The sequence below is a fragment of the Neofelis nebulosa genome, chromosome 4 (genome assembly GCF_028018385.1).
Source record: "Neofelis nebulosa isolate mNeoNeb1 chromosome 4, mNeoNeb1.pri, whole genome shotgun sequence".
In the NCBI taxonomy this organism is placed as follows: domain Eukaryota; kingdom Metazoa; phylum Chordata; class Mammalia; order Carnivora; family Felidae; genus Neofelis; species Neofelis nebulosa.
In genome coordinates this window covers 56,556,889-56,578,547 of record NC_080785.1, presented here as the reverse complement: position 1 = coordinate 56,578,547, position 21,659 = coordinate 56,556,889, and the positions used below count along the sequence as shown (strand labels likewise).

Here is a 21,659-nt window from a genome sequence, read left to right as displayed (position 1 = left end):
CTATGCTAGATGAAATAAGTCAGACAGAGAAGGACAAATATTGTATGATCTCGTATGTGGAATCTAAAAAAATATTAATTGCTTTTCTACCCACTAACAATCAGGAAAGAAAATTAAGAAAACAATTCCATTATAACATTATCATAAAATACTTGGAAATAAACTTAGTCAAGGAAAGAAGAAATGAATGAAAAGGCATTCTATGTTCATGGACTGGGAAGACTTATAATATTATTAATATGACTGAAAGTGATCTAAAGATCTAAGAGGACTGAAAGTATTACTGAAAGTGATCTACAGATTCAATGTAACCCGTATGAAAATCCCAATAACATTTTTTTGCATAAATAGGAAAACCCATCCTAAAAATCCTATAGAGTTTTAATAGCAAATAAAAAAACAATCTTTAAAAAGATAGCAAATAGCAAAAATAGCAAATAGCTGAACAATAGCAAAACAGTAGCAAAATGGCAAAGAGCAAAGATAATCTTGAAAATAGCAAAAACAATCTTGAAAAAGAACAAATTTGGAAGAGTCACACTTCCTGATTTCAAAATATATTACACAGCTATAGTAATCAAAAGAATGTAGAACTAGCATAAAGACATATAGACCAATGGAATAAAATAGCCCCAAAATAAGCTCTCACATATATGATAAAATGATATTCAACAAGGATGTCAAGACCATTCAGTGGAGAAAAACAGTGTTTTCAATAAATGGTGCTGGCAAAACTTGATATCTACATATAAAAGAATGAAGCTAGACCCTTTATTTTACGCCATGTGGAAATATTAACTCAAAATGGATTAAAGATCTAAATGTAAGTGCTAAAACTATCAAACCTTTAGAAAAAGAAAAAAAAAAACAGAGAAAAGCTTTATGACATTGGATTTGGTAATAATGTCTTGACTATGATACCAAAGCCCAGGCAATAAAAAGCAAAAATAGATAAATTTAACATCATCAAAATAAAAAACTTTTGTGCATCAAAGGCTACAATTACAAGACTGAAAAGACAACCCACAGAATGGGAGAGAGTATTTGCAAATCCTATAATCTGATAATGATTTAATATCCAGAATACATAAGGAACTACAAGTTAAGTATAAAAAAAATGTTTAATGGGCAGTGACTTAAATACACATTTCTGCAAAGAAGACATACAAATGGCTAATGAATACATTAAAAGATGCTTAATTTCAGTAGTCATTAGGGAAATGCAAATCAAAACCATAATGAGACCACTTTATACCTGTCAGGATTACTATTACCAATAAATTAGAAAATAAAAGTATTGGTGAAGATATGGAGAAACTGGAACTTTTGTGCTTTGCTGGTAGGAATGTAAAATGGTACAGCTACTGTGAAAAGCAATATGACAGTTTCTTAAAAAGGTAAACAGAATTGATATATGATCCATTATTTCCACTTCAATTCCAAAAGAATTGAAAGAGGGCTCCAATATTCATATACCAATGTTCATAGTAGCACTATTCACAGTCACTAATAGGTGGAAACAATCCAAATGTCCATCAACAAATGAATGGGTAAACAAACTGTGGTATATGTACATATATACTGTGCCTTAAAAAGGAAAGAAACTTTGGGGCACCTGGCTGGCTCATTCAGTTAAGTGTCCGACTTCATTTCGGCTCAGGTCATGAGCTCTCAGTTCATGAGATCAAGCCCCGTGTCAGGCTCTGCAGCTGCAGTGTGGAGTCTGCTTGAGATTCTCTCTCTCCCTCTCTCTCAAAATAAATAAATAAACTTAAAAAAAAAAAAAGGAATGAAACATTGATACATGACATATCATGGATGAAACTTGAAAACATGCTGAATGAAATAAGCCTGACACAAAGGGAAAAATATTGGTACCATTCTACTTATCTGAGATGCCTAGAATAGGCAACTTCATAGAGACAGAAAGCAGAATGGTGGTGACTAGGGACTGGAGAAAAGAAAAAATGGAAAGTTTTTTAATGGGTACAGAGTTTCAGTTTGACATTATAAAAAATTTCTGTACTGGTGATGCTTGCACATTGTGTATGTATTTAATGCCACCGAATGGTAACTTAAACATGGTTAAAATATTAAGTTTTATGTATATTCTGCCATAATTTAAAAAAATTAATTCTGCATGTCTAGTAAAGCCCCACGTGTTGCAGATGCTACTGGTCTTGGGACCACACTGAGCAGCAAGGACATAGTATAGAGAAAAAAGTGGAGGGGGGCATGTGAGTTCTTCAGGAGAAGGGAACATATGTTTTTAGTTCTATAAACTAGCAGCTGATACATAATGCAATCTTAACACCTTTTTCAAGGAATTTATGAAGGAGTAATTAAAGAAATACAATCTAATAGGGTAACTAAGAATTGTAATATAAGAATGTGTCAGTGAACATGATATAGATTTGAGAAAAGCAAAAAAGAAAATTAAAGACACTACAGATCTTTAAAAATTATTTCTTTGGCTCAGTGGGGGTGTTTTTTGCTCACTTTGTTTCCCATGTGCAGTATGGCATGAAGAACATTGTGTGCTTTACCTGGAAAGTCACCATTGTCATAATCAGATATTACAGCATGATCAGAAAATAAGCTTAGTAAAGCACAGTTTAAGAGTACACTTAGGTATTTGCTGAGGAGAGAAACCACACACAATTTTGGTTTAAATGAACGGATCATGCATTCACTGAGGTAAGCCCAAATTGTTTTGATTTCTTTTTATGAATTTGTAAGGTTTTTAGTATAGCTGTTAACTTCCGTAAAATTCAAATGATTGGTAGAGTCTATTTTATTATTTCCCTTACATATATGTCAAATAACTGGAGATAATGTAAAGTCAAGTATGGCAGTTGTAAATATTTCTTATGTGAAATTATGACCATTGATTTATGAAAAAGGAAAAGTATGCCAATGTATTCATATCATGCTTTATTTATCAGCCACTAAAAATTGACTCATTGAGCCTTATTCCTTCATGGAGAAGCTTACTATTAAAAACGGTACTGTTTGTTTGTTTGCTTTTTTCAGACACTTGGGTAATATTTCATTAGTAACTCTACTCTACAATTTAAATCCATACTATTTATAATTATCTCAATATAGGTAATATGGTATATTTCCTAACAAGATTCAGTCAAAATATCTCTACATTTGCAATGAAATGAAAATTTATGTACATAATTCCAATCTTAAGACAGGCTAAGATTCTGAAGTGTCATCCCAAGGAAGTATACATTATTCTTAATATAATTTTAATGATGAATGGGTTTTCAAAATATTCTAATTTTTTGATAACTGTACATGAGAGAAGCTCTAACTTGCTTATATTTGGTAAATTAGATACTGTATTCCTTCAAACTGGTGGCTAATATGGGTGCCTAGCTGGCTCAGTTGGCTAAGAGGCAGACTTTAGCCCAGGTTATGATCTCACGATTCATGAGTTTGAGCCCTGCATCCGGCTCTGTGCTGACAGCTCAGAGCCTGGAGCCTGCTTTGGCATCTGTGTCTCCTTCTCTGTCTCTGCCCCTACCCTGGCTTGCGCACGCTCTCTCTCCCTCCCTCCCTCCCAATCTCTCTCTCTCTCTCTCTCTCTCTCTCTCTCTCTCTCTCTCAAAGATAAACATTAAAAACAAATTTCAAACTGCTGGCTAACAGAAACTGTTGCCTCAACTTTTTAAAAAATGTTTATTTATTTTGAGAGAAAGAGTGCTAGTGGGGGAGGAGCAGAGAGAGAGAGGGAGAGAGAGAATCCCAGGCAAGCTCCATGCAGTCAGCAGAGCCCAACGCGGGGCTCCATCTCATGAAATGTGAGACCATGACCTAAGCAGAAATCCAGTCAGTTGCTTAACTGACTGAGCCATCCAGGTGCCCCCTGTTTCATCAACTTTTTATAGAGAAAACTAAACATGAGATACATTTAAAAGTGTCATGAATTACAATCAAATCAGTGGCAGTGTAGGAATACAATCCAGTGTCCTGAAAAAACATGCATTGTGCACAGGATCTGGCTTTCCTTTTATTTCATTTCTAGAATTTTTATTAGCTTCAAATCTAAGCTGAGAATAAAGCAGCAAAACTGTAAATTCAATGATAAAATGTGAATAAATGAGCTACCTAACCAGATACTTCAATTAGGGTGCAGAGTGGGACGGCAGGGTGAAACTCAGCATCATACTTTTTCAGAAGCTGTTAGGGGTGTAAAGAATGCATGGTCATGATATATTTATTAATATTTCAGAAGAATTAAATTGTGAAAAGATGGCAAATTCTGAAAGAGCTGAAGAGATGCAAGAAAATTGTCTGAGAAACGGGTAAGCTTTGTCTAGATTCTACTGAAAGCCTTCTGCAATTTCAGATATGCTTTATCCTTTTCAAAGCTATAGCAAAAATGTTTGTAATTTTTTCCAAAAATAGCAGTGCTATTTTTGTGCTGGAATTCAACATAATCAGTGAATTTCTTGTAGCTTACCAATACAAGAGAAGAAATACCTGAATATTTTCAATTCAGTTCTCTAGGGATCCTTCAGTCCATGTGGTACATTTAATGCAGGAAAATACTGGATTCTGATTATTTTTTCACTGAATAGATATCTGTGTGTTTATGTATGTTTGTATGTTAGAAAAATTTCCTATACCTATAATCCATTAATTTACAGATTTAAAATTGAAATAGCTTAAAGTCTATTTGTTTCACTTTTATTATAATAATGGCGTTACATTTAGATGTATAAGCTGTAAAAGTCAAGAGGACCTCTTTTGATAGCTTGTTTCCTTAATGCAGGGCTACAAATAGCCAGAAAGGCAGTTCCCACCATATCTCCTCATGTACTATTTTCTGCTTTAAATTCTGGTAGAAAAGAGACTTTCAAAAGACCACCCAAACCCTCCTTCAGAGGCTTTTCATGAAGGTCAACGAAAGACAGAAATATTTCCCTGAAACAAATTTGAAAACTGAGCTTACTGAGTCTTAGCTAAAATCAGCATTTGTTGGGGGGATGTGGGGAGTTCATGGCTGGCTCAGTCAAGAGGAGCATGCCACTCTTGATCTCAGAGTCATGACTTTGAACCCCATGTTGGAGGTAGAGATTACTTAAATAATAAAATAAAAACTTTCAAATCAGCATTTGAGGTAAAGGAAGGGCTTTACAATCTTAAAGCACTTGTTGTCATCTGTGAAACATCTCAGAACAAAATGGCCCAGTATTTAAATGAATTTTTAACCTCAGAGGGAATAAAATTAAGTGACTTGACATTTATCAAAGCTGATGGAGCTATGTTACAAAGCTGGAGAGGAGAGTCAGAAGTTCATCCTTCTGTGATGTCTTTTTTCGAAAACTTAATGTTGCCCTCTAGTCTTCCTTTAATGTATAAGAATGTTGTATGTGTATGTGTCTTTAATTGACAGATTTCTGTGAAAGCAATGAATAAAACCTATAGTTTTCATCTGGACTTGAAATGTGAGCTAAGAAAGGAAATTTTCAGTGGGGGACAAAATTCATGTTATACTTATTTAATGCATACTTAATAGTACTTCTTTCATTAAAAGCTTACATTTCCTCTTGTTACAAATCTTAAAAATTCCAATCTACCACCTTATACCCATTAAGATGTATGCTATTAAAAATAATAATTAAAAAACAAAATATAACATAGCAAGTATTGGTGAGTATGTAGAAAATCCTTGTGCATGGTTGATAGGAATATAAAATAGTGCAGCTGCTATGGAAAACAGTATGATGGTTCCTCAAAAAATTAAAAATAATCATGTGATCCAGCAATTTTGATCTTAGTTATTTACCCAAAAGAATTGAAAGTGGGGATTTGAAAAGATACTTGTATACCCATATTCATAGCAGCATTATTCATAGTAGGCAAAGAGTAGAAGCACTCTGAAAGTGTTCATTGACTGATGAGTGGATGGATGGATAAATAAAATATGTTATATACATACAATGGAATAGTAATCAGCCTTAAAAAGGAGAAAAATTCTGACATGTGCTGCAACATAGATAAACATTGAAGGTATTTAACCCTACAGAATAGGGTGAATAAACCCTACAGAAAAGAACAAGATACTATATAGTCCTACTTACATGAGGCACCTAAGGTAGTCAGATTCATAGAGAGAGAAAATAGAATGGTAGTTGCCAGAAGCTAGGGCCAAGAGAGAAGAAGGGGAATTACTGTTTAATGGGTATAGAGTCAGTTTTTCAAGATAAAAGTTCTGTGGATGGATGGTGGTGATGGGAGCACCATATGAATGTACTTAACTAACCGCAATTAAAAAATTTCTATTCCAGAGGTTTGCCTTCACTTGTTATCCTAACTAATGTAGACATAGCCAGTGACAACTTAGTTTTCCCATCGATTATGATAAAAACCTTGTACTGTATATCCTTAAGCATGTTTTTAAAATTTCATTGTTGATGCGGATTTGCTATCAAGAGTAAGATTTGATAGTTAGGAACAATTTTAACTGGAAAAATCTGCAGTTATATTTACATTGTAACCTTTCCATCTTCAACATTTATTTTCCAGAAAACTACAAGAACTCTCCAAAGTAAGAAAACAAATTGTTGGACCTATTGAGATAGTAAGTGAAATCAGTTAAAAAGTACATATATCATACAATTTTAAGGAATTGTTAGTAGTGCTTAAAATGATTGATAGTTCACATCTATTGTGGGGGGAAGAAGGGTAATTTTATAAGTAATTAAAATATTACCTCTCATAGGAAAAAATATAATTAACCCAACGTTTCCATAATAAGGGATAAGAAAAAAAGCACAGTATTTACACAATGATCCCAATTTTGCAAAAAAAAAAAAAAAAAAGTGTGTGTGATGCATACATTGATAAAAGTCGCTTGGTTATTTTCAAAGTATGTAAATTCTTTTAAATAAAAAATAATTATGTAAATATTTTACAAAACATATACCTAAAAAAAGTATGTTAGCATATGTCTTTAGGATTATGTTCAAGGACCATTTTCAGGAATGTGTTCCCAAAACAATTCCTCTACCTACTCTAATCTGTATGTCATTCTGGCTATCAGTATCATTAGAAATTCACACAAAACAGTACCTGCTTTTTCAAAAGTCAAATTCTAAAACACCTGGGAAGTAGCAGAACATGACAAACTTTATCAAAGACATAACACACTGTTATGGAGGAAGGTGGATGAACAGATGCCCTCTTTTTTTTTTTTTTTTAATTTTTTTTTCAATGTTTTTTATTTATTTTTGGGACAGAGAGAGACAGAGCATGAATGGGGGAGGGGCAAAGAGAGAGGGAGACACAGAATCGGAAACAGGCTCCAGGCTCCGAGCCATCAGCCCAGAGCCTGACGCGGGGCTCCAACTCACGGACCGTGAGATCGTGACCTGGCTGAAGTAGGACGCTTAACCGACTGCGCCACCCAGGCGCCCCCAGATGCCCTCTTATCATCTGTAGTACCAAGTACAATACTGTGGCAGTTACTCCATAAATATTTATTAGCTATCATATGAATAAATGGTAATACATTAAATTTTTTCAGTCTCCACTCATAAAATATGTAGTAAGTTCCTCTTTTATACAAATCTAATTTCATTTCAGTACCACTATACATTTTATCTTGACCTCTCAGTAAGGTAAATAATCCATATTTTCAAGTTTTGTTCATGTTTTTGTTTTGGAATAGCATTGTTGGGATCTGCTATAGAATAGAATATAAAGCATTCAGTATTTCGCTTTCAATGATTTCTTTCTTCTCTTTTTCAATTATCTTTTTCTTATTCCAAACAGACTTACAAATTATTATTATAAATAAGTTTATAGAATAGATACTGCCCCAGCTAGAAAAAAAATCAAAGGAATTTAAATAAGAATGAAAAATATAATTTATTATATTTGGTGAACTAATTTTTACCACATGGTTACCATTCACTGCACTTACTTTTATCATTGCTATGATGTTGATAAACCTAACGAATTGAAAGTTTGAAGTTCAACTGTCCATAAGCCAAGATATTGTCATTGCAGTGTTTCAAAATATATTATTTTATTTTAGAATCAACCAAATGGAAGGAAGTTTCTGATTCATACCCACATCTATCTGACCTGTGTCATAGATGCATAATTTGTACAGATTTTGCTACTTTATTTTTTTAATTTTTAAAAAATCTTTTAAATGTTTATTTTAGAGATAGAGCTACTTTATAGCAACTTCTTCAACAACCAGCAACAACTTCTTCAAAATACATTGTAAATCATTAATATCAGGGATCCTTTTTTTAATTTTATATATAAAATACTTTTCCATGATTTTACACATTTATTGAGTCTCTTAATTTATGAAATAACATTTACTTGATGGCAAAAACTGTAGGTTGGTTTTATTTTTGTTTTTTATAGCTGTAATGCTACTATGTTTTGTTTTCCTCAGTTTCGCTTTGCTGACAGACTGGACATCACACTCATGATCCTGGGATTACTGGCATCACTGGTAAACGGAGCCTGTCTTCCTGTAATGTCACTGATTTTAGGAGAAATGAGTGATAACCTTATTAGTGGATGTCTAGTCAAAACCAATACAAGTGAGCACAGTATTTACTTTTCTATGTTTCTGGGGACTCAAAAGCATTAAATAAAACAAACAGAGAGCTCATAATACAGATTTGTATATTGTCAAACAATATCTACATGATATGTATATAAGTCTTTATTCTTCCATATTGCCAGGGACTAAAGAACCAAAGTCTGTATTAGTATTTGTCAAAGAAACAGAACCAAAAGGATGTGAGTGCATGTGTATATATTTATAGAAAGAAAGAGAAAGAAATTTTTGTTAAGGAATTGGTTCATGCCATTATGGAAGCTGATATATACAAAATCTGCCAGGTGGGCCAGCAGGCTGAAGACCCAGAAGAGAACCATTGTTGCAGTTCAAGTCCAAAAGCCATTTCCGTTCATAGTATATAAAAATCATCTGAGGGGCACCTGGGTGGTTCAGTTGGTTGAGCACCCAACTCTTGATTTCGGCTTAGGCCATGATTCCAGGGTCATGGGATCGAGCCCCAAGTCAGGCTTTGTGCTGAGCGTGGAGCCTGCTTGAGATTCTGTCTCTCTCCCTCTGCCCCTCTCCCTCACTTGCTTTCTCTCTCAAAAAAAAAAAATCATCTGAGACTGAGTGTACCTCAACTTGTCTCTCCAGGAAATTAAATAATTTCCTACCAAAAGTGATCATCATATCGTGATTTAATCAAAGGCTTGAGCCATTTCAGGGCACTTATTTATAATACACACTTTATTATTTTTTTAATGTTTATTTATTTTCGAGAGAGAGAGAGAGGAGGGAAAGCATGAGCAGGGGACAGGCAGAAAGAGCCAGAGACATGGAATCTGAAGCAAGCTCCAGGCTCTGAGCTGTCAGCACAGAGCCTGACAGGGGGCTCAAACTCACTAGCCATGAAATCATGACCTCAGGTGAAGTCAGACGCTTAACTGACTGAGCCACCCAGGAACCCCCATAATACACACTTTAAAAAGAAGAAATCAAAAGTGACAAAATCTCTCAGATAACTGCTTCAAGTTTCATTAATAGTATATAGACATGCATGGGATTGTAGAACATAATGCAGCAAGGAAGCCAAAATGAGCATGCAGAAAATTACGATACTAGAGACAAATACCCTGAATAAAGATAGGAGGGAAATCTAATAATCAGGCATAGGGGAAAAGGTGTTTTTATATTTCCCATAGTTATAGATGTCTTTCATGTATCATTACCTTTGTAGTATCCTATTTCAGGGTCGTGTTCTTCAAGGTAACATTCTTTAGAGGTAAATCCAGTAATTTTATGCACTGACATAGTATCCATAGCCTTTTTTTTTAATCTGAAGGATATTAAAAATATTAGTAATTCCCTGATTTTATGTTTTCCACAAATTATACGATAAGAAGCATCCTTGTAGCAGTTTATTATAACTGAGATAAATGTGTCATTAAAACTTGGACTGTCTTTTAGACATAAGCCTAGCTTTATATACTGTACTTCCCCTCTCTGTCCTATTTAAATTTAAATACTAACATATATCCTCTTGTTTTCCACCTAAAGGCTAATCTTTTAAGTGTCCTAGTCTTGTTTGAGCAGGATAAAGCCATTGCTTCCACTTCTTTGTCTTTTCATGTGATGATCTCCTGTCTACACAGTTAATTTTTAGTATTTTAATGATAGAAGCTAAATTAAGGATGCTATTCTGTTTGTTAAACAAATGAAGCCACCAATTCACTGAGTAAATATTTATTGACTGCCAACTGTGTCTCTCTCCAAATGAATGAGTGAAGGAAAGAAGGAGGGAAGGAACAATCTAGCAACCTAAGCCAATATGCTTAGGAATATTCATTTTGTTAGAGCTACTCTATAATTGATTCTCTTACCAGCTTTAGACAGGATGGGCAGAACATAACTACTGATATTGCTTTGAATTTTGACTTTTGATTTTGGTTAGGCCTTCTCCAGATTTTTTAAATTTCATTGTGTTGTTTGTCAAATGTGGTGAACGTTTACCAAACCATACCAAAAGAGGTTTGGTAAAGGTTTAGATAAATACATGGATACTATTGGTACAACATATTATTAAAGAGAAGTGAGGACATTAAATTATATACCTTCAACTTAACATTGATTTTCTGGAGAAATGTAGAAGAGGATTATTTGCTCCAACAAATGAAAATATGAATAATAACTGTCACTGATCAAGGGCCCATTTTTGTGCCAGCACTTAACTTTTGCATATGCTACCTCTATTACTATAATCTCCAAAATGAGAATATGCCATTTTTATGTGATTTTAGGTACCATTTTTACGAAAAATGTTTATTCTCTTAATTAGCTCAGTTAATTTCATTAAAACTTTCCACTAGAGTTTAGTACTTCTGTATTAATTCTAATATGTGGAATAAATTTCTTTAAAATGTTTTCTTACCATAATTCCATAAATGGAATAAGGAAAAGATTATTGTTCGCATATAAAGATCATAGACATTATCATATGTGATGATGGTGCAGTTATGTAAAAGATGAACAGATGAGATGTCTAGAATTCATTTCAAATGTTTATTGAAAAAGTTTTAAGAAAGAAAATTATGATAGTGGATAGTGGATATTGACCACTGTTTTGTGCTGTTTGTGAAATCACAACCTTGATATAATAATTAATGTATGGTGTATTTTTTACCAGAAGATGTATAGAAAAGTGTACATGTAGAGGCGCCTGGGTGGCTCAATATTTTGGGCATCTGACTTTTGATTTCGGCTCAGGTCATGATTTCATGGTCGTGGAATCGAGCCCTGTGTTGTGAATCCCATGGGATTCTCTCCCTGTCCCTCTTCTGCTCATTTTCCCTTCTCTCTCTCTCTCTCTCTCTCAAATAAATAAACTTAAAAAAAAAACTCTTAGAAGAGTTTACATATAAAATTTATAATCCAAAGATTATTTTAAATACTGTTTTATTATGTTGCTATCCTTGTTTCACCCAACATATTTCAATGAGCTTCACTTAAATTTTTACCATGACTGTTACTTCTAGAATTTTTCACATGTGTTCCTGCTTTTCTTGGACTTTCTAAATTATTCCCTGGGATATCTCAAACTGAATTCTAAATGCATAATCTCAGCAGGAAAGATGAATTCTATTACTATTACTTACACAACTTTTGTTGGAATCAGAGATGTCCTAAAGAATTTTTTCCAGATATGAGATACATAGTTAATATTTCCTTACAATTTTTCACATTGCACGAATTCTTTTTGAGAGGAGCAATAATAGTTTCAAACTTTAGGTTAAAGAATAGAAAGTTAAGATGATCATAAACCATAAGATATTAAGTCCATTTTCTTGAGGGTGCATTATATTTCATTTGGAGGGCTATGTATGAAACAGTGTGGCCAATTATAAATTAATTGCCTTCATAATTTAAAAAACTGTGTTACAGCAAATCACCAGAATTGTACTCAGTCTCAAGAGAAGCTGAATGAAGATATTACTGTGTAAGTAATGTTAATGTGTTACTGTGTAAGTAATGTAAAATATCAGTATCATGTTTATTGCACGCTGCTTTATTCAGTACTTACAAGAAAAAAACTAAGGTTTCATCATTAATATTACATATAAGTGATTAAAGCAAATGTGTCCTTTTCTTTTTTTTTAATATTTATTTATTTTTGAAAGAGAGAGACAGACAGACTGTGCGTGAGAGAGGGGTGGGAAAAGAGGGAGACACAGAATCCGAAGCAGGCTCCAGGCTCCGTGCCATCAGCAGGGATCCCAATGCAGGGCTTGAACCCACAAACCACGATATCATGACCTGAGACTAAGTCAGACGCTCAACAAACTGAGCCACCCAGGCACACTCCATAAATGTGTCCTTTTCTTTCATTGGATATACAAAATAGAGTTATTATATAATTTTTCTTCTATTTGAAAGTCACTAAGTTCATAAGCCTTAAATTGTATTTGACAGAATTGTCATCAGTAGAAAATTCATTTTGAGATTTGTATTTTTAGACAAATTTTGCCTTCTAGAACTGAAGGTACATATCCTAAAGACTAAAGAACTTATTTTTTTCTTTTTTTCAAATTACTTTCCTTACAAATCTTAGAGAAAAATGCTACTTCTGTAAACCTTAAACACCAAAAATCATGTGCAACAAATACTAAAAATAGTAAAATAATTGTTTAAATGTTTATTTATTTTGAGAGGGAGAAAGAGAGAGAGTGTAAGTGGGGGAGGGGCAGAGAGAGAGAGAGAGAGAGAGAGAGAGAGAGAGAGAGAGAGAGAATCCCAAGCAGGCTCCATGCTGTCAACACAGAGCCCAACGCAGGACTTGAACTCACGAACCATGAGATCATGACCTGAGCCAAAATCAGGAGTATGACACTTAATCAACTGAGCCACCCAGCTGCTCAAATAATGAAATAATTTTAAAAACAATAACAGTAAAGTTTTATTGACTAATTTTGGAGACTAATTATTGAGACTATTATGGTGATGTTGTATTCAAACTAAAAATTGTAAAGTCTGAAGTAAATAATTTATAAGGGCATTCAGTTTTTGTGTTTTATATATTAAATGGTATCATTTCCTCTGTTATGTGTTGACTTTGTTAAAGCGAAGCTGTTTATTGAGTATATTCAATGGACTTAGTAGTGTCTCACTAAAATTATGAGAGTTTTTGCTACGGACCTAAGTGATCCCTCATTTTACTCCCAAAAGTGAATCCTACATGTTGCACAACACAAGGGACACCTATCACATTGCAGTGAAACTCTCTGGGCCATAATCCTTGACCTGCCCTTTCCAATATGTTAGCCACAGCTACATATGCCTATTTGAATTTGAATTAATTAAAATTGAATAAAATTACATATTTAGTTCCTCATTTTCAGTCACAGTTCAAGTGTTCAATAGCCACATTTGGCTGGTGTCATCTTGTCTATCACAGATATGGAATATTTTCTTTGACACAATAAGTTGTATTGGACAGCATGCAGTGTAAATGGCACCCCCTCCAGTTGTACTTTGCTGCAGCCTGAACTCTCTTTGAATGTTGATTCTGTTTTTTAGCAACTCTTACATAAAATTTCTTTATAGTGGGTCTTTTGAAAATTCCTTGTTGAGATCCAGTGTATTGCCTTTTACTGAATTCTATTCTTACAGTATTAAACTGAGGTTCTGATGTATAATGATGAGGTTTGAGCTTTTTACAAAGAATTTTGGAATTTTGAAAAATAGTAGCATCCATTTAAAGAACAGATAATAAAAGGGAGAATAAAATGAAGAGATATGTCTGCATACAGTTATTAAAAGACTTTGAAATTTATAAAGAAACATTCTTAACATTTTTGATCTGTTGTATTTGTTATGCTATTGTTCCTCAAACCAGTGTTCTGTTTTGGGATATTTGAGATACATGAAGAGAAAAGATTTCATGGTCAAACTGATTTTGACAATATCATATGACAACCTCCTTTTGGATATACATAGGACAGATAAGTGTAGTAAAGCTCCATTTATTGCCAGTTATTACTATTTGACTATAAAACCCATTTTTCCCCAAACATCTAGTAACATCCTGTGGAACTAATGTTTTGATGAACACATTTCTGAGAATCATTACTTTATATCCTCTTTTTTGGATGAGGATAAGGTAAAAATACTTCTTTCAGCTATAATCATCAGGAACCAAACAATTTTATTCTACCTATGTTATTATCTACAGATAATGACTCATAGCTTTATATAAGTTTAATGTTTTTGATGTTCAGCCTGTATCCTTATTTTATTTACCAAATATTCTGAAAATAATTGAATATTTTCTTGTCGAGTCCAAATCATAATGATTAAATAGTCCCAAGATGATTGATGGTAAATATGATGCCCCCTCGTCTGTCAAGGGTTAATTAATTAATTCTGTATGAACTTTTAAGCAAGTTGTTCCCTCCTTTTTGCTACTTCTAATATATCTTTCATAATCTACTTGAAAATGAAGGGGCAAACTAGATTACCAAGGCTCTGTTAGATTTACTTCAGTTGCATTTAATGTAAAACCCATGGTAATAGTTGTTTAACCATGATAGAAATTTATTTCTCTTACATGTAAATATCTGAAAGTTGGTAGTCTAAGGATGAAATATGGTTCAAAAGGCATTAGGGACTCAGCATCCTTCTGTCTTTGTTCTAGTCATAGGACCACATCCATTTTAGCTGGGCATATTGCCACTTCAAATAAAATGAAGGTTCTCTTATTTAGAAGGAAGATCAAACCGGATATTGGCTGATAGATTAAGTAGATAGCAAATTCTGCTGCATCAAGTAAGGACCTAGAATAATTCCTAAATTGTGTAAAATGGGACTGTTAATATGTGGTACATTTTAAAAGGAGGTGAGTATTCATAGTTAATCGGTCTGAGACATCCTGCATTGAACAAAGTTAATATCTTTAGTTTTTGATTTCTTGATATGTTCACATGTTTCCAAGGAAGAATGACACTAGGTATACAGGGTTTCCTGAATCTATTTGAGAATGCTTTCTCCTCAGAAATATTGCTAGAGTGATTCAGATCATATATTCAGGATTCATATCATGGGTTCAGGATTAAGGTGATGGATTTTTAACCAGTTTAACTATGGAACCTGTTGGGGAGCTTCTGTAAGCTTCAGTTTCTTCATATGCAAAATGAAATATTAATACTTCCTGAAGATTCAATGATACTCAGATATGTCAAGGGCCTGACATAATATTTAACACAAAATAAATGCTCAATAAATGAAGCTATTAAATCAGCCTTAATTTGCATGTGGTTTTGAATCAGAAGACTTAGACCATGAAGGTAGTTTCATTTACTGGTGCAAAATAAAGTACCTGGACTTTGGGACTACTGGGGCTTCTTCTTCTGGGTCCCAGGTAGTTTGGAAGTTTGATTACTAGATAAATGAGAGGTAATAACTATAGTATCTTCAATTTGCAATAAATTGAATGTGTTATTTTCTTTGTTCTTAAGGAAAAGCCTATTAAAAAGTGAATCAGTGCTTCTGTAAAAATTATTTTAATTACCTTTTCTGATTAAATGCTTAATATTTTCATTGTACATAACATGAAAAGAAAAAATGCACGAAGAAAATTAAATCACTTATAATCCTGCCACTAATGAATAATAAACATTAGTTTTGTTTTTATTATTATAATCTTTTTACATGTATGAGTACACATACATAATTTTAATATAATTAGAATTATACTGTTTATATGATTTTAATAGCTTTGAGGCATAATTTACTTATCATAAAACTCACCGGTTTTAACTGTACACTTCAATGATTTTTAGTAAACTGACAGAGTTGTGCAACCATCATGACAATCTATTTTTAGAACACTTCCATCATTCTGTAAAGATCCCTCCCTTACAGTCAGTCTGCATTCCCACACCCAGCCTCAGCCAACCACTTATCTGCTCTCTATCTCTAAAGATTTACATTTAGGACATTTCATGTGCATGGAAACATAATATGTAGGGCACCTGGCTTCTTTTATTTATTAGCATAGTGTTTTTTTTAATGTTTATTTATATTTGAGAGAGAGAAAGAGAGAGGGAGGGTGACAGTGCATAAGCAGGGGGTGGGGGGTAGAGGGAGATGGAGACGCAGGATTCTGTGTCATTAAAAAAAAAAAAAAAGGCTTGAGTCATTCCAGGGCACTTATCTATAATACACACTTCATTTTGTTTATTTTTTTTAATGTTTATTTATTTTTGAGAGAGAGAGAGACAGAGAACAAGCAGGGGACAGCCAGAGAGAGCCAGAGACAGAATCTGAAGCAAGCTCCAGGCTCTGAGCTGTCAGCACAGAGCTCCACGCAGGGCTCGAACTCACAAGCCATGAGATCATGACCTGAGCCAAAGTCAAATGCTTAACCCACTGAGCCAGCATAGTGTTTTTGAGTTTCATCCATGTTGTAACATGTATTAGTAGTTTATTCCTTTTTATTGCTTAGTAGTAATCCATTTCAGGGGTACACATTTTTTTTTTTTTTTATCTATTTACCAGGTGATGGGCGCTTAGATTGTTTCTGGTTTTTTACTATTTTAAAAATAATGCTTCTATTAACATCAGTATAGTTATCTTTGTGTGTATATATGTTTTTATTTCTCTTGGGTGGTTACCTAGGTGGAATTGCTGGGTCATATGGTAAGTTTATGTTTAGCTTTTAAAGAAACTGCCAAACCATTTCCAAACTGGCTACACCATTTTGCTTTTTCACCAACAATGTATATGGATTCCAATTTCTCCATATCCTTGTCAACATTTGTTTATTGTCTGTCTTTTTTATTATAGTCTTGGTAATAGGTGTCAAGTGGTATCATATTGTGGCTTTAACTTGCATTTCTCTAGTGACTAATAATGAGAAGTTTTTTTCAATACATTTTAAGCATTCATATATTTTCTTTGGTTAAATGTTCAAATATTTAGACTATTTTTAATTGTGCCTTTTCTTATTATTGAATTATGAGAGTTCTATTTTATAAGTTCTGGGATACAAGTTTTTTGTCATATGTATGATTGGCAAGTTTTTTCTTCCAGTTTATGGCTAGCCTTTTCATTTTATTAAAGGTTTCTTTTGAAACACAAAAATTTTAAGTTTTGATGATGAGGTAAAATTTATCAGGTTTTTTTCTTTTATGGATTGTGCCTTTGGATTTGAGAATTCTTTGCCTAACCCAAGATCTTGAAGATATTCTCCTACGTTTTCTTCTAGGACTTTGAATATTTTAGCTTTTATACTTAGGTCTATGGTCCATTTTCAGTTTATTTTTGTGACTGTTATGAGGTAAGATTCTAACTTTTCTGCATGTGACTATATCCATTTGTCCCAAGCACTAAGTCCTTGAAAAATTTATCTATTCTCCTTTCTCAATTTCCTTGGCACCTTTGCTAAAAATCAGCTGTCCAAATGTAAAGGTTTCTGTTCTGTCAGTTTTGTTGCATTTATTGATATGTTTGTTCTTATGCTAGTATCACACTGTTTTGATTAGTATAGTTTTAGAGAATGAATGGATAAATAAACAAACAAACAAATAAATAAATAAAATCAGGAAATGTAAGTCCTCCAACTTTGTTCCTTTTAAAAATCATTTTGGCTCTTCTGAGTTCTCTTCATTTCTACATACATTTTAGGATCATCTTGCCAATTTCTGCCAAATAGCCTACTGGGATTTTTGAGAGGGATTGCATTGATCAGTTGGATTGCATAAATCAGTTTGGGGATATTGTCACCTTGAAAACATTTTTGAGTCTTCTAATCCATGAACATGGATTACCTCTCAATTTTTTTAGATCTTTAATTTTTCCAAACAATGTTTTATAATTTCCAGTGTGCAGATCTTGCATTTCTTCTTCTCATTTGTTTTTACAACCCATTTTTACTTATAATATTATAAACATTTTCCCCACAACATTAAAAAAAATCAGTAAGGTGATTTTTATTAAACCTCTAGTGTTTTATGCTGTCCTTATAAAGCCTCTCATTAGAAAACATCCAGTTCTGTTTATTTGCAATATTTTTGTTTTATTAAAGTTGTCACGAATACTGAATTAGAAATATTAAACTGTTGTTCCTAGGTTAAACACAGGGTTAATTAAGTTCCTGTGAGCCTCTGGTCACAACATTTTCATCAGTCAACACATAACCTCATTTTGTGTGTATTAACATTTAAAGACATCTTATCTAATATATATTGTTGACTCATTAATATTGAACTGATAGTCAATAGCACTATAACTCACGCCTACACGACACTTATCTTTTTTTTTTTTTTTTTTTTTTTTTTTGCTTTTAAGATTTTCTCTTTATTTTTTTTTTATTTATTTATTTTTTAATATATGAAATTTACTGTCAAATTGGTTTCCATACAACACCCAGTGCTCATCCCAAAAGGTGCCCTCCTCAATACCCATCACCCACCCTGCCCTCCCTCCCACCCCCCATCAACCCTCAGTTTGTTCTCAGTTTTTAACAGTCTCTTATGCTTTGGCTCTCTCCCACTCTAACCTCTTTTTTTTTTTTTTCCCTTCCCCTCCCCCATGTGTTTCTGTTACGTTTCTTAGGATCCACATAAGAGTGAAACCATATGGTATCTGTCTTTCTCTGTATGGCTTATTTCACTTAGCATCACACTCTCCAGTTCCATCCACGTTGCTACAAAAGGCCATATTTCATTTTTTCTCATTGCCACGTAGTATTCCATTGTGTATATAAACCACAATTTCTTTATCCATTCATCAGTTGATGGACATTTAGGCTCTTTCCATAATTTGGCTATTGTTGAGAGTGCTGCTATAAACATTGGGGTACAAGTGCCCCTATGCATCAGTACTCCTGTATCCCTTGGATAAATTCCTAGCAGTGCTATTGCTGGGTCATAGGGTAGGTCTATTTTTAATTTTCTGAGGAACCTCCACACTGCTTTCCAGAGTGGCTGCACCAATTTGCATTCCCACCAACAGTGCAAGAGGGTTCCCGTCTCTCCACATCCTCTCCAGCATCTATAGTCTCCTGATTTCTTCATTTTGGCCACTCTGACTGGCGTGAGGTGGTATCTGAGTGTGGTTTTGATTTGTATTTCCCTGATGAGGAGCGACGTTGAACATCTTTTCATGTGCCTGTTGGCCATCCGGATGTCTTCTTTAGAGAAGTGTCTATTCATGTTTTCTGCCCATTTCTTCACTGGGTTATTTGTTTTTCGGGTGTGGAGTTTGATGAGCTCTTTATAGATTTTGGATACTAGCCCTTTGTCCGATGTGTCATTTGCAAATATCTTTTCCCATTCCGTTGGTTGCCTTTTAGTTTTGTTGGTTGTTTCCTTTGCTGTGCAGAAGCTTTTTATCTTCATAAGGTCCCAGTAATTCACTTTTGCTTTTAATTCCCTTGCCTTTGGGGATGTGCCGAGTAAGAGATTGCTACGGCTGAGGTCAGAGAGGTCTTTTCCTGCTTTCTCCTCTAAGGTTTTGATGGTTTCCTGTCTCACATTCAGGTCCTTTATCCATTTTGAGTTTATTTTTGTGAATGGTGTGAGAAAGTGGTCTAGTTTCAACCTTCTGCATGTTGCTGTCCAGTTCTCCCAGCACCATTTGTTAAAGAGACTGTCTTTTTTCCATTGGATGTTCTTTCCTGCTTTGTCAAAGATGAGTTGGCCATACGTTTGTGGGTCTAGTTCTGGGGTTTCTATTCGATTCCATTGGTCTACGTGTCTGTTTTTATGCCAATACCATGCTGTCTTGATGATGACAGCTTTGTAGTAGAGGCTAAAGTCTGGGATTGTGATGCCTCCTGCTTTGGTCTTCTTCTTCAAAATTACTTTGGCTATTCGGGGCCTTTTGTGGTTCCATATGAATTTTAGGATTGCTTGTTCTAGTTTCGAGAAGAATGCTGGTGCAATTTTGATTGGGATTGCATTGAATGTGTAGATAGCTTTGGGTAGTATTGACATTTTGACAATATTTATTCTTCCAATCCATGAGCAGGGAATGTCTTTCCATTTCTTTATATCTTCTTCAATTACCTGCATAAGCTTTCTATAGTTTTCAGCATACAGATCTTTTACATCTTTGGTTAGATTTATTCCTAGGTATTTTATGCTTCTTGGTGCAATTGTGAATGGGATCAGTTTCTTTATTTGTCTTTCTGTTGCTTCATTGTTAGTGTATAAGAATGCAACTGATTTCTGTACATTGATTTTGTATCCTGCAACTTTGCTGAATTCATGTATCAGTTCTAGCAGACTTTTGGTGGAGTCTATCGGATTTTCCATGTATAATATCATGTCATCTGCAAAAAGCGAAAGCTTGACTTCATCTTTGCCAATTTGGATGCCTTTGATTTCCTTTTGTTGTCTGATTGCTGATGCTAGAACTTCCAGCACTATATTAAACAGCAGCGGTGAGAGTGGGCATCCCTGTCGTGTTCCTGATCTCAGGGAAAAAGCTCTCAGTTTTTCCCCATTGAGGATGATGTTAGCTGTGGGCTTTTCATAAATGGCTTTTATGATCTTTAAGTATGTTCCTTCTATCCCGACTTTCTCAAGGGTTTTTATTAAGAAAGGGTGCTGGATTTTGTCAAAGGCCTTTTCTGCATCGATTGACAGGATCATATGGTTCTTCTCTTTTTTTTTGTTAATGTGATGTATCACGTTGATCGATTTGCGAATGTTGAACCAGCCCTGCATCCCAGGAATGAATCCCACTTGATCATGGTGAATAATTCTTTTTATATGCCGTTGAATTCGATTTGCTAGTATCTTATTGAGAATTTTTGCATCCATATTCATCAGGGATATTGGCCTGTAGTTCTCTTTTTTTACTGGGTCTCTGTCTGGTTTAGGAATCAAAGTAATACTGGCTTCATAGAATGAGTCTGGAAGTTTTCCTTCCCTTTCTATTTCTTGGAATAGCTTGAGAAGGATAGGTATTATCTCTGCTTTAAACGTCTGGTAGAACTCCCCTGGGAAGCCATCTGGTCCTGGACTCTTATTTGTTGGGAGATTTTTGATAACCGATTCAATTTCTTCGCTGGTTATGGGTCTGTTCAAGCTTTCTATTTCCTCCTGATTGAGTTTTGGAAGAGTGTGGGTGTTTAGGAATTTGTCCATTTCTTCAAGGTTGTCCAATTTGTTGGCATATAATTTTTCATAGTATTCCCTGATAATTGTTTGTATCTCTGAGGGATTGGTTGTAATATTTCCATTTTCATTCATGATTTTATCTATTTGGGTCATCTCCCTTTTCTTTTTGAGAAGCCTGGCTAGAGGTTTGTCAATTTTGTTTATTTTTTCAAAAAACCAACTCTTGGTTTCGTTGATCTGCTCTACAGTTTTTTTAGATTCTATATTGTTTATTTCTGCTCTGATCTTTATGATTTCTCTTCTTCTGCTGGGTTTAGGCTGCCTTTGCTGTTTTGCTTCTATTTCCTTTAGGTGTGCTGTTAGATTTTGTATTTGGGATTTTTCTTGTTTCTTGAGATAGGCCTGGATTGCAATATATTTTCCTCTCAGGACTGCCTTCGCTGCGTCCCAAAGCATTTGGATTGTTGTATTTTCATTTTCGTTTGTTTCCATAT

At 34.2% G+C, this 21,659-nt stretch overlaps 1 protein-coding gene across 1 annotated transcript in view; it reads left to right on the top strand.

Annotated features, from left to right (window-relative positions):
- ABCB5 (ATP binding cassette subfamily B member 5) overlaps positions 1–21,659 on the top strand; it is a 139,424-nt gene that overhangs the window by 19,170 nt on the left and 98,595 nt on the right. Inside the window, exons 2-5 of the mRNA XM_058724866.1 lie at positions 4,244–4,316; positions 6,544–6,598; positions 8,432–8,582; positions 11,984–12,038. Coding sequence (XP_058580849.1) covers positions 4,264–4,316; positions 6,544–6,598; positions 8,432–8,582; positions 11,984–12,038 — 314 coding nt within the window. The 5' untranslated portion in view covers positions 4,244–4,263. The remainder of the gene's footprint in view (positions 1–4,243; positions 4,317–6,543; positions 6,599–8,431; positions 8,583–11,983; positions 12,039–21,659) is intronic.